The 17355-nt window shown below is 41.4% G+C and overlaps 1 protein-coding gene across 2 annotated transcripts in view; it reads right to left on the bottom strand.

Moving 5' to 3' along the window:
- The window catches only part of LOC129168949 (formin-2-like), a 57880-nt gene extending 41826 nt beyond the window's left edge, over window positions 1-16054 (bottom strand). Inside the window, exon 1 of one of the 2 annotated variants that reach the window (XR_008566362.1) lies at window positions 14197-16054. Coding sequence is in view for 1 of the 2 variants with exons in the window: in XM_054754822.1 (XP_054610797.1) it covers window positions 14197-15674 (1478 nt within the window). In the remaining variant the exon portion in view is untranslated. The remainder of the gene's footprint in view (window positions 1-14196) is intronic. The other variant, XM_054754822.1, reaches the window with a different exon arrangement.
- Between the last annotated feature and the right edge of the window lie 1301 nt (window positions 16055-17355).

Genomic DNA, 17355 nt, shown 5'->3' with positions numbered 1-17355 from the left:
TTAGACAGCTGTTAAAAGGCCAACTGGTGGATGGTGAGACCATACTCTGGTATGGTGGAAGATAAATGAAGTACATGTTCCCTTTGTTAGTTGGTTGGCAAAGAAGTACTCCTGCAACAAGTACACCATCCGAGAGTGTGTTTAGTTCTGGTGATGTGGTGACAAGCCAAAGAACACTACTGGAACCCAGCACAGCTCATATGTTGGTGTTCTTGACAAAACCTTAAAGTCCAATCATAGTTGCCTTTTGAAAGTCTGAAACTCATGTTGAGTTGAAGATTACGGCATTAGTTCAGACAATATTTAGCTGTTTTGCAATTTGCAGTTACTACTAAACTGTATACTTGAATTCTGAATACTTTGCACTGATCTAGTATGGTAGACATTAAATGTACTTTCTGTATTGCACAGTTTAATAATAATAATTGAATAATAAATCAATAAATGTGCTTTACAATTTGATTAAACCGTATTTAATTATATGGGTTATGTTTGTAGCTATTTATACAAGACTTAATTATACCGTCATATCATGATACATGTAGGGTCCATATCACCCAGCCCTAACTGAAGTATTAAAAAACTTTTTTTAAGCAACATAATGAGAGAATGTAGAATACTCATATGCATCGTCAGTGTACACACACAGATACTAGTTTCAAGTTGCGAACATGACAGGACATGCCCCAATTACCCAGGCTCAAAAAATAGTACTTAGTATGGTCAGATTTGACATACCTACTGTATACATGCCTACATACCTTTTTAGCCAGGTTCCCTGTGCACGCAGTGCCGGCATTGGGACATACCAATTTAATGCACCAGTCGGCTGTGGTTGTGTTTTCAGGCTCGGACAAAATGCGCATGACAGCTGGTGAATGTGTTTTTTAAACTTCACTCGTATGGGTGGACTTTTTTTTTACATGAGGGGAAATATGCACTTTTGAAAATATTCCTGTTTGTGCCATTCCTCAGAGGCGGTGAATGTATCCTGACGGCTGATTGGATGAGCCAGTAAAAAGGAGGGGGAGACAAATGTGGATATACCACTGTGCATGTTTTGGCAGGGTTGTAAGTTTCAATAAAGTCATTGTTGATTGACCATCTCTTTGTCATTCTGTCGGGCAAAAGCTACAGTATTTTATATGCGCACAAAAACATCACAATCGGCGAGATGTGTAGCACGTTGTTTGATTAGGTACGCGATACGGGTCAACTTAATGCTGTTTTCCAAACAGTTCCATGGCCACATGAAATGACACGGCACGCCAAATGGCCTTGATTTTGACACATGTGCACTACAATAACAGTGCATCACTTCAAGATTTTGTTCATTCAACTTTTCACACTCACGTTTCTCGAAAAAGAAATTCCAAATAAATCATATTTTTCAGTGTATGTAAAGGTCTACAGTCCTCCCTTGTTTATCGTAGTTAACTGTGTCCATATCCGACCGTGATCAGTGAATTTTGTCGTAGAAAATTGATGTTATTAAATGGAATATTTTTGTAGTTAGAGCATAGAAATCCCCTTTACATGCATACCATCTAATATAACAGACATGATACGCTATAATAAGACATAATAAATCTAATACACCGGCTACTGGATTAATGCAGGGGCCGACGCTTTAAACATAGCAAGCTACCTGTGACGGTCATCTGCTGCTGCGCCTCGTTCTCTCTCTCTCTCTCTCCCACAGCTGGGGAGCAGGGACAACTGGACACACCGGCAGTTAATTATCCTTCCTCCTACTTATACCTGAGTAGGAGCAGCTGTGAGACGCCAGTTCCTTCCTAACTGCTGAGCAGAGCTCTCACGGCATCGCTACACTAACCTTCTCAAGCTTCGGCGTCTCTACAGCTGGGTGCTCCAGTTGTCCCTCTGAACTGCCTTTTTGCATACCTGTTTTTGTATGTCTACCTTTTGCCTGGAGTTCAGCTAGCTACGGACTCCAGCGCTTTCAGTTTGCTCCTGCCAAAGATGATTAAAATTTGTCACCACTCACCTTGCTGCTGTACTTTGTGGTCCGCCGCACACGCAAACGTAACACTACCGAGCTAAGGAGTTAGCCTCCAATGTCTTTAATCAAAACCTAAGAAGGGGCTTGAAACTGAGTGGGGAAGACAGACAAAGTAAGAAGCCAAAACTTACCACTTCCACACAGAATTGAAGGATAACTTATTTTCACTCTCTCATGCCAGACATGCCATGGCTGACTTCATGCAGTGTGAAGGTAATATAATGTAATGTCATGTCTCATCAATGTAATACTACTGACGCCGAGTGACCACTTAAATTAATCAATTTGTGAAAAGCCTCAAAAGAGTGAGGGAGCAATATTCAAACCGAATGTAGCAAGGGACGACTGTAAATAGATATAAAAAATAGTGTAAAATAGTACGGTATAAACTATTGTATGTGAAATAATTATCATTATTATACATTATTATTATTATTATTAAAATAAAATGTATGTATAAAAATAAGCAGATTTTCATGGATTGATGTATGTGACATTGTACATGGTTTTTGACCACTGGGCAAGCAAACATTTTCATTTTTATCTAATGAATGAAATCTGGATTTAGGCTTAAAATTCCCTTTCTAAATATGCTGTGGCACTCTTAAACAGCCAAGACGATAAAGAAAAGAAAACATGTAATGTTTAATGACTGTATCAGCCTGCTGTGTCTGTGTCTGTCTTGTCATTCCAAAACTTACAGCCAATAGAAACAAATTCCGCCTCCAAATTTGAAACTGGCCACTCGGGTTTACAGTATTATAAATTCACCTGGATAAAGTCACATGACAGGAAGTTACACTTTATGAGTCTATCATTGTTTCTACATGTCAGACAAACAAGCGCAGCTTCATTCACGTGTGTCATGAGCTATGTGCTGCTTTGCTGCCCTCTGCTGGCTGTCTGTTGCAGCACACCTGCCGACCTAGGGGAGGAGCTCATGCACACCTGTATTCAATCAAGCTTCGACTATTTAAGACATTGCCAGTTTGTCTTCTCATGTTTGCTCATGCTATCTTGTATCTCTTGCACTCCGGTCTACCCTACCCTGTCTTTTGTAAGTATTTTTGGTGCTTCCTGTTCATGTTTGGCAATAGTGATTTTTCGTTACTTGCGTTTGTCTTTTCCTGATAACAATTCTATATCTATATATATATATATATATATATATATATATATATATACACACACACACACACTGCTCAAAAAAATTAGAGGAACACTTGGAAAACACATCAGATCTAAACTGGGGGAAAAATGATCTAGAATATCTTTCCTGATAATAAGTGGGTGATGTATTAGTAACAAAATGATGCCACATCGTTTGATAGAAATGAAAATGATCACCCTATAGAGGGGGGAAATCAAAGACAGCCCAAAAATGAAAGTGAAAAAATGATGCAGCACACTGGTCCATTTTGCCAAAATGTCATTGTAGCGACTCAAAATGATTCTCAGTAGTTTGTGTGGCCCCCACGTGCTTGTACGCATGCCTGACAACGTGGGGGCATGCTCCTAATGAGACTACGGATGGTGTGCTTTCCTTTCCTTTTTTGCGTTTTTAATTAGTATTAATATTTTAGTATTAACATTTTAGCATTCCCTTGTTACATTATGCCTTTTTGCCCTATTTTCCAGTTTTGCTTTTTTTTTTTGTTTTATTTCTATAATTAGCTATGTTCCACAGATGGCCCCAGGGCCACACTTTGGACACATGCGTGTTTTGCCAGAAAGGTGAGGTGTTGCCAAGCAATGGAGGAGTGTGGCTATGCTCTGCCTTCTTGGCTCTGTCGCTGGTCAAGGGTTGAGTTACAGTACATTGTAGAGGGGTTTATGCAGCTTTCAGACCTGCATTTCACGACGGTACAGAGGTGGAGCGCCACGCACTCATCTGCACAGCGGACACCTCACCTTTTTGTTTACTTTGTTTTTTGTATTTAATTACCTTTTTATAAATGCATGATGCAAGAAACACTTGGTTTTTCACATTAAGGCTCACAGCAAATTGAGTGTTAATTTTTTGGTGTTGATGAGAATCTTGAAGTTGGAGTTGATTTAACACTGGATCATGAAAATGTTGTAGTTAAAATGGAGTGTTGAAAATGTTCAAATCTTGTTAGTGTCACAATAAAGACATTCAACACTTCCACACTCCATTTAACACTTAACAGTGTTCAAGTTTAAGCTCCGCCCACGGACATTTCATTTAGACTCCACCCCTCACTTCACGTTGCTGAAATGAAAAGCAGATGGAAGAAGTTGACAATTGGGAATCATTTTGCATCAGTAGGCAAGTAAACGTTTAAATAGATGAACTAATGAATTGTGTTGTACCTGGATGCTAACGCATAAAAACGTTAGTTTTTGATGTGATATTTAAGACTAATAAACTGAGGCAGCTGTTTCCACCCAAAACCTTTGCTAATGTTAGCTCGTGTTTTTGCTAAGTTATATTTTCTATTTAGTGTTGCTGTGAGCTGAATCGGCACTGCCTGTGCAACATTTGGCAAAGTGAACGCTACGTTATCTTCATTATACTGTCTTCATTTTTAATGAGCTAATGGCTAACTAGCTAATTGGCACACGTAGGCCTGCTGGCCCACAGCAAAGGACTTGATATGCTGTACAAGATATCAAGGTTGGGCAACTGTAATTGTTACTTTAACTTAAAAATAATTGTCAGGCATGTGTTGAAAGTGAATACACTTTTTTTTTTTTTTTTTTTTTTTAAGAATGATGCATCTTTATTTTTCTTGATTCACAGCAAACCTTTCCTTGAGTCTTACATGAATGTGGTAATTTATATATATATATATATATATATATATATATATATATAATTTTTTTTTTTTTTATCAAGGCATAAGCCCTGCAACTGTGGCTTTTCCATATTTATTTTATTATTTTAGTAGGATTTAAAAAAAATATTTATTCTTCTCAGAGGTGGATGGAGATGTCTTTGAGGAGCTTGTCAAGACAGGTGTTTGGACTTTCAAGGTCCTTTTTAACAGTGACAGGTAAGGATTTGAAAATGCATGAGGTGGTTTAGATATCACAGGCAGTGTGGACCCCATCAGGTACCTTGGTTTTGTCCAAATGAGATTGTCGTCTTGATCTTTGAGGCCTCAAAATGTATGAACTAATGAGTGGTGGTTACGGTTGGATAGGTTTGTTCCTCAGCCTGTAATTTTGTGTAGTGGTTGGTGGCGAGTCTCCACTCTTGCCTGCTACATGCATTCATCAGGTTCGACAATTTATCCTTCAGCCCACAAGAGGAATCCAACAGAACCAATGGATCAGGAAGAAGCATGACAGGTAAGCTTTGAGTAAATGAATGTAAAGTTAATATTATCAATGTTACCTGAAGTGTTTTTATGCATGACATTGTTTTATTTAAAAATCCTCTTGCATTCCCATTAATACACTATCATTGTAAGATTTTTTTTTTGGCAGAAAGTCGATGTTTTGAGGGCCAATAGAAAAGGTGAGGAAATCTTCAAGGAGTGCAACAAGACATACACTAACTGATGCAACGGGTAAACAGATGGTGAACATCCTGGTTGCAGATATGATGGAGCTGCATGGGTCACTTCCCCCTTTCCATTAGAACAGTCATTCCATGTAAGACCATGCACTGTGGGAATGGTTCTGTCTGTGATCATTACCTATGATTTGTTTTGAAAGGAGGGTTCCGCCATCATGTGTGACGACAAATTACACCCTGAGAATTGTGACTTGATTTCCATACCTCAAAGATCCATTCTCCAAACCTGGATATGGACAGTGAGTGTGTTTTCAATGTAAAACCCAAAGTACTGTTTGTTAAAATCTTGTTTCAAATATGTTCATAGGATGCCTAGCGGCAGTGGCTCAGGAGGTAGAGCAGGTCGTCCAGAAATCGTAAGGTTGGTTGGATCCTTGCTCCCTCGACCCAGTCACTGTTGTCCTACACTTCTCCTGGCTCTCAAAGTTGTTCCAAGACTGTCTTCATGATGGTCCAAAAACCAGAGCAGAATATCTGTTAACTGGTCAACAGCTGTCTGGTGAGGAGTGCAGGGAGGCGCTATCTACAATAAGACATTCAACCAATGAATCCGTGGTCAAAGATGATAGCAACTTTCCAGTATCAACAGAAGATGTATCATCGTCAGTCCTGTGTTCCCTCGCTTCCTTGATGTTCCTGGATTGGTAAGGAAATCTTTAGTATGTGGACTAGTTCAGTATTTGATTACGCATTTCGTCAACCATTTGTAAACCTGTAGGCCTACAGTATATGAAATATTCCTTGTTTATAGATTGATCAGGATTTCTCAATGATGTTTGGTGATGAAGTATCTCAGAGGTTCCTGGCTAAGTGGTCAACTGTCTTCAAAGTCATTGCAGACTGCAAGACTCTCCCACAAAAGCAGAACATTGAGTTGCTGTCAGGAACTGAACCTCAACCTGATGGTTGAGGTTCAGTTGTGACAGCTGTGGTCAGTAGAAACAGTTCTGTATTATGCAAATAACTTAAAATATATTTATTTCCTAGCTGTTTAAAAATGATTTATTTTCTTTTATGCTGGGACAGCAATACATCCTCAATCCTCCATCCTTCTACTCCTGCATCTGCTCCCTCCCACTTCTACAGGCCAGGAAAAAAAACAGCAAAGATCAGTGTGGCTCAAGCAGCCAACCATCTTCTCAGATCTTTACATATCAAAATATGATTTCTGTCTAAAAGCATTCATTTTAGGTTGCAGATGTTCTTGAATCTGCTAATTGTGTTGATTCAATGTGTCCTAATAAGGTGTGCTAAACACCTGAGAAATGGAAACCATGCAAAGGGGTTTCAATGGTTGTTGCCCTTTTCACCCTCAGGAAGGCGCCAGTGTGACCTCCTTCCAAGACTGACACAAGACAACCATTTCTCCTCTGCATCAGTGAGCGAAAGCAACATCCAGAGGTTCTACATTATTGACCAAAAGCCGGTTCCATGCAAGGCACATACATTTATTGCAGCTTTTGATGAACTGTTCAAAGCTCACTATGTCTTCAGTCTCCCGTATGGTTAAAAACGGATAAGAGCAAACATTTGGGTCTGAATGCTGCCCAGTCATGGTGTCTTCTATGTAACACTCCACTTATATTTGGTGGTGGCATTGAAAGGAAGAATGAGCACTGGAACTTCCTCGTCCTTTTTGATGCAGATTGTCAACATGGTGTTCTCCTACACCATAACTGATGGAATGATCCTTTACTTGAAACATCTGGTAAGTGACCACCACACTCGGTACAAAGCATTGCTTCCTGGTAAGAAGTTGATTCCCAAGCACCGCTTGATGATACACTATCGAAGAGGCATACATAAAATTGGCCCTCTTATCCATATGTGGTGCATGCGTTTTGAAGCCAAACACAATTCTTTCAAAAGGTGTGGTTAAAATTTTTAAAAATCTGGTGTTAAGGCCTTTCACTATGAAAATGATTATTTTAGAATATTTGCATTTGGCCCTACAACATTAAAAACAATGTGTAACATGAAAGGTGGGGAAGAACGTGGTCAGGCATGATGTCTGCAAGCATCTTCCAAGTGTGTCAAGTACCAACTGGGTGAGAAGTTATGGTATAAAGCACCAGGTTGGTGTGTTCACATGTACTGGATGTAGCTTTGATCTACCTGTGTTCAAGAAGATCTGTGATATACACAAAGAATGTGCTTTCATAATAGCCTGTAATGTAGAAACGATGTACTATGATGACCTGTTTAACGCGTACTGCATAGAAGACCAAATGCTTGAGTTTTGTCATGTGTTTAAATAAACTAACTTATTTCAGACTATTTGACAAGCAGTGCTCTAATGCGGGCTGAGGCTCTAATGACAATTGTCAGAGAGCATACTGCTGTTATTTGTCTGTCTGTTGTAAATTCAATGGTTTTGTATAAAGCTGTCAACTAGTCATATTTTAAAATTTTATTGTAAAGTAGTATATTAACACTTATAGTGTTAATGTTGCAACTCCTTTGACTATTTAAACGACACTATAAGAGTTAGTAAATGACTCTTAGAATTAATTTGTGACACCTCACACTCGTGTTAAAAAAAAATGCAACACTGGTCGATGTCGGGGAGTGTTAAATTTTAACTATATAAATAGTTAACATTGACTCTAAAAATGGCTACATTTTCAAAAGTGTTAAAATAACACTTTGTAGAGTGGACCCCATGGGACACTTTGAAAGTGTTTGAGATGAACTCCTACAGTGTCAATTTAGGCCTGCTGAATTTGCTGTGCTGAAGCCCAATGCTACCCTTATCTTAGCCCTTAACCCAAGGTTTAGCGTGTTCACAAGAATCAGGTGGTGTCCAATTTTCCTTAAATCAAGGGGCAAGGGGTAAGTGCTCAGGGGTATACAGCCCTAGAAACCAAGTGTGGTCGAGGACCAGACATGAAATTAGGAGGTAGGCGGAGTCTACTTGATACAATACTCGGACACAAAAGAAGCATATAAATGTCGGTTATTAAGCATAATTATTTTCACAGTAACGTCATGTTTTATTTGCTATTCAATCATTTGCTACTCTACGTAAATATTGCCCATGTTTGAAATTGTTGGTTGTCGCTAGTTAAAACTAGCCAGCTAACACCGATATCTAACTTCACTGCAATCTACTGCATTTCATACATGATTAGGCAGTGATTAGATAGCGACCGTATTAGCCCGTCAACCTTTAAGTTGTAGATGTATCTACAGTACATTACTGAAGCGTACTTTGACGTTTGGGTTTTATATTTTCTATCTAATCATTCATGAAACGCAGCACATCGTAGTGAAGTCTTTTTGCTGTGAATTATAACCACCCTAGTCCAACAAGTTTCATGGAGCGATATGGCTAATGTATACAGTATGGATGGTAAGGAAGTGAGCTAAATAACACGGCCGTATGTGAACAGCACACCACATTATTGAAGTTTATAACATTTTTGGAATTGAATGTTCCATCTTTTTTTTTTTTTTTTAACCATTACTCAAGATTTGTTTTCAGCACACTATTACAGGGATATTACGGGGGTGCGGGGATAAGAAGGGGACAAAACAAAAAGATAGAGACAAGGACAACAGCAGCAACAACAATTGTGCCAAGAACAGTACATCAGCAAATGTCTGTGACGACTATAAAGACCCTGACGGAAAGGACAAAATAATAACCACAATGACAATGCTGCATTGAAACAGTCACACATAATAGTAGTCATGAAATGATGAACTATGGTAGTAAACAGAATGATAATTACTGTAATGCACATCATTGTAAAAAAAACTATAATCATATTGCTGAAATCACCGTTGCTGTAATAAAAGCAACATAACACCCTGGTTAACTCAGTGAGTAATGTGGGGAAGTACGTATGTACTGTGAGTGTGCATAAGTACGTGTGTACAGGTATCTCTGTATGTGGGGAAGGCTTAATATATATAAAGGTGCAAGAATGTGTGGGCGTGTGATTGTCGCTGAGAGTGCATGAAAGGAAAGGGGCCGCCTTCCACCTCCCAGAGAGCCCCGCCCCAAATAGCCAGGCCGAGCCCCCGCCGCCAGAAGGCCACCAGGCCCACAGGGGCAGGCAGCACAAAGATCAGTGCCAGTGCCAGTCCAAGAGCCAGCCCAGAGAGCCCTCCCCCCCGGGAAGACCAGCAGGGGCCCGCAGAGAGGTAACCCCAGCCAAAGACAGGGCGCCGGCGGGCCGGAGGACAGCCAACCCCTGAGACTAGCGACAGATCACACCCCACAAAGGCAGACGAGTACCGGGGGCCACACACCGGCAGGCCCAGAGACGCCCCCACAAACGTAAAGAAGCCCGCCCACGCCGGAAGCGCCAATCCCCCCCGCCACCGCCACCCCCACCCCCAGGGAATGGAGCCCGGCCCGCCCCAGGCCAGCCACCGCCCGACACCGGACCGTCCCGCCCAGGGATGCAGGAAGCACACCCCCCACCCACCCAGTGGAGGCACGGGCGGCAGAGATGTATCACCCAGCACCCGACCCCACGGAGCAAACCCCTGTATGCCCCCTCCCCCAAAGAAATAACAAAAATAAATAAATAAATAAATAAATAAAAGCACACACACATACGCGCGTACACACACACACACGCAAACAGTGGTCGACTGCCCGACACCCGGAAGCCTCGCTCTATCCCCCGTCGGTAACCCAAGGAGCAGTGGAGCCGGGGACCCCGTGGTCCCTGACATACAACCCAGAACCCGTGGCGCGGAGAGTGCGGACCGCTGGGGAGCAGGAAGACATCAGCCTGGCCCTTTAAGAAGAATTGCATTGTGGGAAGTTGAGTGTCTCGCTTCCCTCACTCGTCAGTCTGCGTCCTGATTGGCTGTAGACCATTGTCAATCAATCTCCTTCATGCCGCCCTGCGTGCCTCTGTGTCATCGCTAGCTTGCTTGCTTGCTAGCTTGTCAATAAATCTTCGTTTCGAAAGAGGAGGACTGCAGCAATATGTTTTAACCAGGATACGCAAATGCTACAGTACAGCGGAACAGTGCCAGGAAGAAAAAGCACTGTCACAGGAGAAAAAATACACGTGAGTGACTTTAATTTCTTGTGTCCCACCTGTAGGTTGATCACTCAAACAAAGGTTTGAACTTCTTTGAGAGTTGTGTAGGAAAGAAAAGAAAGAAATGTGATCAAATGTTAATGCCTGTCTGAGAAAAGTGTAAAAAGTGTATGGTGAGGGTTTTTATAGCCTGAAAACCTATATAATCATTATAAAAAAAAAAGGAAGTTGGCTAATTCACAGATTTCACTTATTGCGGGCTATTTTGGCAACCTATCCCCTGTGATAAACGAGGGAACACTGCATTTGTTGATGTTCATAAAGTTTGTTGAATTGTTATTTGTATTTCATATGTATATTTGATAGATTTTCTATTTTATAAATGTTGTTACAGTGCTGGTTGTAAGCTGTTATTTACTAGAGTTGTTAGTTGTTTTGCAATAAATGGCACAGTTTGTAAAAATGTGTGCCTTTTATTAAAAAAAAGGTGTTCTGAGGTAGGCCATATAACATTGAAATAATGTATAAATGTCTGCGCCTTTATAGAAACATGTATTATGTTAACTGTTCAATGATGTCATCTGCCGATATCACAGCCAGCAAGCAGTGAAGGGTGATGATGTAATGAGAATCAAGTGTTGTCCTTTTTCTTAGTGGCTTCTTTCCCTTGGCCCTAGGTTTTAAGGGGCAGGGGTAGAACTGGGATTCAGCCTCAATGTGCACCTTTACTTGGTAAATATGGCAAGCACATTGCTAAATTGTCAACACGAATCTCTTCTACTTGTGAGGTGTGTTATGAAGCAGAGTTGGTTGCCACAGTACCGTTATTAATGAAGCAAGACACCCATCTTCCAATACGCCTGACTTTCATTTCTGCTACTAACTTGGAGCATTAATAACTAACTTTCACCAGTGTAACCAGCGTAATTAGAAGCGCTTGTGATGCGCAGACATGCACGTTCTGATCTGACAAATCTTAAATAAGTTTCATCACATGTAGAATTACTACAGTTTCTGCTTGGACATCAACACAGACAAAGAAAAACTCAGATGGAAAAAAACAGCCACATGTCACTCACTGACGCTGACGCTGGGAACACCGAGGTAGGCTGGATTTCAAGGTGTGAATAAAACACTTAACGTGGGGCTCCTATCTTCTGCACTGCCACTTCAGTATTATGTGGATGAGCATTCACAGTAGCAATGCCATAGCTCACAGTCTGATTGACTTCCAGCTGCCCTGTTCTTGCAATACAGCTTTTCTCCAAATGACAAATCTCAAAAGATCTTGTGACACACCTAGCTACAGTAATGTGCGATGGACTATGGACAAAATCTAGTGAATCAGATTCAACACTCCAGATTTGACAAATCTTTAGTGGAAGGCAGACCAAGTAAGACAAGATTCTTCATCAATTTAAAATGGAGTCAAAGAACGTTGCAAGTGCCAGCATTTTGATAAAGAAGGTGAGAAACACTATTGACTTCAGGAAATAACTCATGGCAAAACACAAAAGTGTCTTTGGGAACACTCACACCAACAATCATGTCTTCAATGGAGGTAAAAGTAACCTTAAATGTTCATTTATCCCTTTCATTCATCATTTACAAGCTGCACATTGGATTGGATTGGATTTACATGATTTTTTATGGGAAAAATGTATTTGATAAGAGTACGCTTCAGTTAGAGTCAGAGCTTCTGGAACAGATTGATGACACTACCCAAGGTTCCACTGTACATTCAATGACAGCTAATATGACAAGCTAAACATTGCTACATCGCTATCATTAGCTGACAACAAATATACAGTAACTAACTCGTGTGTGTGTTACGCGGGCATACTTGATGTAGTAGTGAACAAACCCTTTCCCAGCCTGACAAACTCACATATTTAGTCCTATAACACACACAGAACGATGAACAATCCCCTGTCTGTCTACGTTCTTCGCACCAGGATAAGTGCTGTGCTGTTCATGTGATGAGTGTTGGGCATAGGTTTTCAGACATCAACCAATCAGATGAGGGAAAAGGAGAGAAAACGCTGACGTACACAGTACACCTGCTAACTGGCCCTGTGAGGTGAATCTGAAATCTGGTTGGTTAAAGAAACAGCCCAATGCTAATAGAGTTTAAGTGACATGCGCCAGCACTCCTAATTCTGAAGGCTCTGGGCAGATTACATGACACAGCAACACCCAGAAGCTGAATTGGACAAAACAATGTAACATACACATACACATACACGAACTGGAAGCAGTGCAGCCAAGAGACACGCTACTAAGGGAGGATAATAGACTGTTGGGAATAAAGTCAAACATTTTCATGAAACAAACACTAGAATGTAGTTGTAAATGTAGGTCAGTGTGCTTCTGATAGTGTTTATGTCCAGCGGAGAAGGCTTTGCTGGCCCTGACCACCTACCACTGTCTACCAGGAACGTAAACAAAGTGTCAAAAAATATTCTCCCCATGGCAACAAAAGTTCCTAAATGAATTCTTCTGTCACTCATGCCCTAACCCTCATAAAACCCTCAAGTGGTGTAAACATTTTTTGCGCAATGCTGCTAATTACAAAACCAAAACTAGAATCAGTCTTTACATATCAAACTTAAGAACAAATTTACTCTACAGTGGAACCTTGGTCAGCGTTATTAGTTTGTTCTAGAAGGGCTGACTTTAACCAAAACGGAGGATAACCAAATAAATTTTTCCCCAATAGGCTAAAAAATAATGTAAATCCAATTCAGAAACCCAAAAATGTTAACACAAAACACATTTTTATAGTTTTACAATTATAGTTTTACATGCAGCAATTGCAGCAATTCAAAATTTATATAAATAGGTGCAAATGATGAATGAAAGGGATCAACATTTAGGGTTACTTTTAACTTCACTGAAGTTCCCTGAAACACCACAGGGACACCATCTTTGGGTTTTGCCCTGAGTTATTCCTTGAATTCAATAGTGTTTCTTACCTCAATAACCAAAATAGAGTCAAAGAAAATTGCAATTCACAACATTTTGGTAAAGGAGGTAAAGAAAATATTGAATTGAATGGAATTCAAAACAGGAGGATGGCGTCCATGTTGTGTCTCGCTGCCACACTGTGTCTTTGGGAACAGTCACGTGAAGTTAAAAATAACCTTCAATGTTTATTCCTTTCATTCATCATTTATATGTATTTAGAATTACTATAAAAACATGTTTTATGTTAACATTTTTGAGAGTCAAGCATTGATGACATCATAGATGGGTTACGTAGCTGACTTCAGGACGCTAAGCACCTTTTGTGATAAAAACACATAAAGAACACAGTTGGACTCACGCAGTGTATTAATAACGTGCCGTATTGTGTGCCTACTGTAAAATGTATGCAAACAGAGGCAGAGGCATTTTCCACGTTAACTGTAAAGCATGCTAACCGGGGCGGATGCTAACCGAGGTTCCACTGTTCCACATTATGACACTCTTGTGTGTCTCATGTGTGTGGTCTGGTTCTCACAAAAAGACAGCAATGTGTAAATTGAACTTAGCAAAGTAAACAATAATAATACAGTAAATGAATGGTGCTGAAAGCATACCATAGTACCATACGCTATTTTATTATGCTGAACCACAGTTACCTTTGGAAGTGATGATGGGCTCTTCGTGGAGACATGGGGCTGAGGGATGGGGACAGAGCTGGTGAGTGTCCTGGGGAGCTGAGTTGTCTGGTGGTGGTTTTAATGTAGGAGGGGAAGATGGGAGGGTAGGGTTTCACCACAGGGTTAGAAGAGGAGTGGTTGGACCTGAGAATGTGTTTGGCCAATGCAGGGCTCCCTTGGGAAGGTGTTAAGCAAACACTGCTTCTCCTGCTCTGTTGGTTGGAGGGGGAAGCATGGTGGCTTGGTTCCAACACAGTACTCAAGCACTCGGCACTTGCAACCATGCCACAATCATTCTCACCTTCTTCAAATGGTGTCCCTGAAATCATCCTCTCCATGCTATGACTGCTTGTATTGTTGTTGTCTGCAAGATGATGAAGAGGAGGCCCCCAGTGCTCCTCATTCATTTCACCTCCTGCTTCCTGCTGCCATGCTGGGCTTTGACTCGTGCTGTCCAGTGTAGGATCGGGGAGGCTGTTGCTGCTAGTTGTCATGGTAACTGGGCGAAGTGTAGCTATGGTGATGGCTGTGGGAGGGGACTGCTGCAGACAGGCGTGCTGGTCTTTTGTCATACCACTGACAGAAGACTTTTTCTCCTTTCCATGCTCATTCATCTCTTGATGCTCCTCCAGCTCCCCGTGTTCCTTTCTTTTGGGTACGTCTGTGGACGAAGAAAAGTGTAATCCTGCGACTTTCTCACTTCCCTCCTCTAGCAAAAACAGTGCATCGGATCCAAGCTCTAATTCAAGTGTTTCAGCAGGGGGTGATTGTATGAGTCCCTTAATGGACGTTGTCTCCCCTTCTCCTACGCAACTCAAATGACTTTCATGTTGCATGTTTGCCTCAGCAACTAAGTCAAGACCTCCATGATGGTGTTGGAGCCTGATAGCAAGCTGAATGTCTGCTAGCAAGTCCTCCTGCTCTGCTGCTGAGTGGAAGCTGTAAATGTCAGTGTCAGAACTAGAACTCCCTGCCTTCTGCTCTCCATTCTGTGTAGGAGAGGCTGCAACCGATGCTTGGTGAGGTTTCTGCTCTCCAGCCTGCTTCTTCTTTCTTTCCAAGAGCCCTGCATCAGCGTCTGACTGTCCCAACTCATCTGCAGACAGATCAGGTGTTCTATTGCTTGTCAGGTCATCATATCGAGATGTTAGCACATCCTCACTTGAGCCTGCTACTGAAGAGCATGCATCCCCCTTCCCTTTGAGATGAGCCTTTCTTTTCCGGATAGAGAAAACAGACGACTTGGACTCGTATTTGTTTTTCTTCCTGCCTGGTCCTGAACCATGCATTCTCCCTCCCGCCTCTGTGACTTTACCTCCATTTTTGCTGTGGTGTTTCTTTCCACCCCGCTTTGTCATGTCCCCTCCTCCCTCGCCCAGTCCCTCGTCTAATGAGGGGTAGCTTCCATTACCAGACGCTGCTGGAGCTCTTCTTTGCTTAGCCTCCTGGTTGCCCATATTGATGCAAAATGTCAGGCGGTCTCAGGTCATGTCTGTGAGCGTATCCACCTCCAAATGGACAAACAAAACCTTTTAGCCTGCGATGAAGAAAGCTCTACCGGAGCTTCTTAGTTTCTATATTCCATATTGTGTGAGTATTCCTGCAGATCAACACTGGTGTCTGGTGATGATGGTTTGTGTGGTTCTGATGCTGACGCTGATTCAGGCCACCGCCTTCCCTTTTTTCCCCTCTGTGATGTCCCCTCCCCCTCCTCTCCATCTGCTTAAAAGCGTGACGCAAGCACTGCATGAGCTCAGTCCACACGCATGAAGATGAAGATGAAGAACTGAAGCATAGCCAAGGAAAAGGATAAATAATACCCGAGAGGAATAAAGCTAATTCCTGTCAAAAGGCTCATTTTATGCCACTCGCGTAGTTCCTCACTACATTTCCCATCATTCCCAGCTTGCTGCTTATATAAAGTGCTGGTCATGAATGCCCACTATCATAAAATGTTTATTTTTCTAAATGTTATAACTTCTGTTCCTAACAATTTCCATGAAACCTTTCTGGAGGGACAGTCCTAAAAAAATCTATTTAAAATAGAAAAAATAGATTTACAAAGAAGGCTAATTCAGTAACGTTATTAAACTCTGGAAGGATTTGGACGTATTAATAAATGTGTTACTAAACACTTTCCTTCCAGCTGGTCCTTAAAGGAAAACTGCACTCTTTTTGGAATTTTGATAAAAAGATAAAAAAGAGGCAGTCCATTAATGCACGTAATGGGACACACGTATTCCGCCTACAAAGCCGGCTATTAAAAAAACATGATTTTCTATCCGTGCTGTGATCGTGTAGTAACAGGCACATTCATGATAACATGGAGTACTTACAGTATTTTGCCGTGCTTTGGTCATTTTAAGAATTACCGGAACGTCCTTCCTGGGTGCATTGATTTCACATAGCAACACAGAAAGGAACGCTACACTTAGCGTGAACTTTTCCAAACTCAAAAATAAAAACACAGCAGCAGCTCCGATATGTGGCGTTAGCTTTCGGCAGTGGCCTGATGCATTGTGAGCTGCCGTGCTGTGAGCAAATGTGTGACGAAGGTCGTCGCTAGCCGGCTCGAGCAAGCCGATGAGGTGTGGCGAGGTGCCAGTACGCCGGTAACGTAGTTCTTCGGGGTAACCAGGGGCGTATTTAGACAAAACTCAATCATTGGGGCCCACAAGTTTTTTTAAATGTACATTTTTACATGGGCTGTCAAAAATAACACGCTAACGGTGGTAACTAATTTATTTAATAAATTACGTTAAAAATGTTAGCGTAATGTGCCAAGCCACATTTCTCTGTTATGACGGAACAATTGCCTCCCCACAGAGTCTGCCGCTCTTAACTTTATTCTGGCCTGAACACATCAACAGCAGTGCAGTTCCAACACCACGTATCTCCAGCTAGTCCGCTCATCCTGGGAACGATACTTCCTCATTGTCACGAGACAACAACGAGGTGCATTCAGGAACACTCCGAACATCACAATAATGTCTTTATTATGCATGTATGTGTGTTCAAATAAACAGAAAGACAAAGAAGTGGATATTCTTATCAGTCACTAACGGAACTCGTACTGTGAAAGGACATATTTCTACATTTAAGTATGCTCAGAAATCGCAGAAAGTACATCTACACTCA

Source organism: Dunckerocampus dactyliophorus, chromosome 2 (assembly GCF_027744805.1).
Source record: "Dunckerocampus dactyliophorus isolate RoL2022-P2 chromosome 2, RoL_Ddac_1.1, whole genome shotgun sequence".
In the NCBI taxonomy this organism is placed as follows: Eukaryota; Metazoa; Chordata; class Actinopteri; order Syngnathiformes; family Syngnathidae; genus Dunckerocampus; species Dunckerocampus dactyliophorus.
Note: the sequence above shows the minus strand (reverse complement) of the source record. Positions and strands in the feature narration are given on the sequence as shown.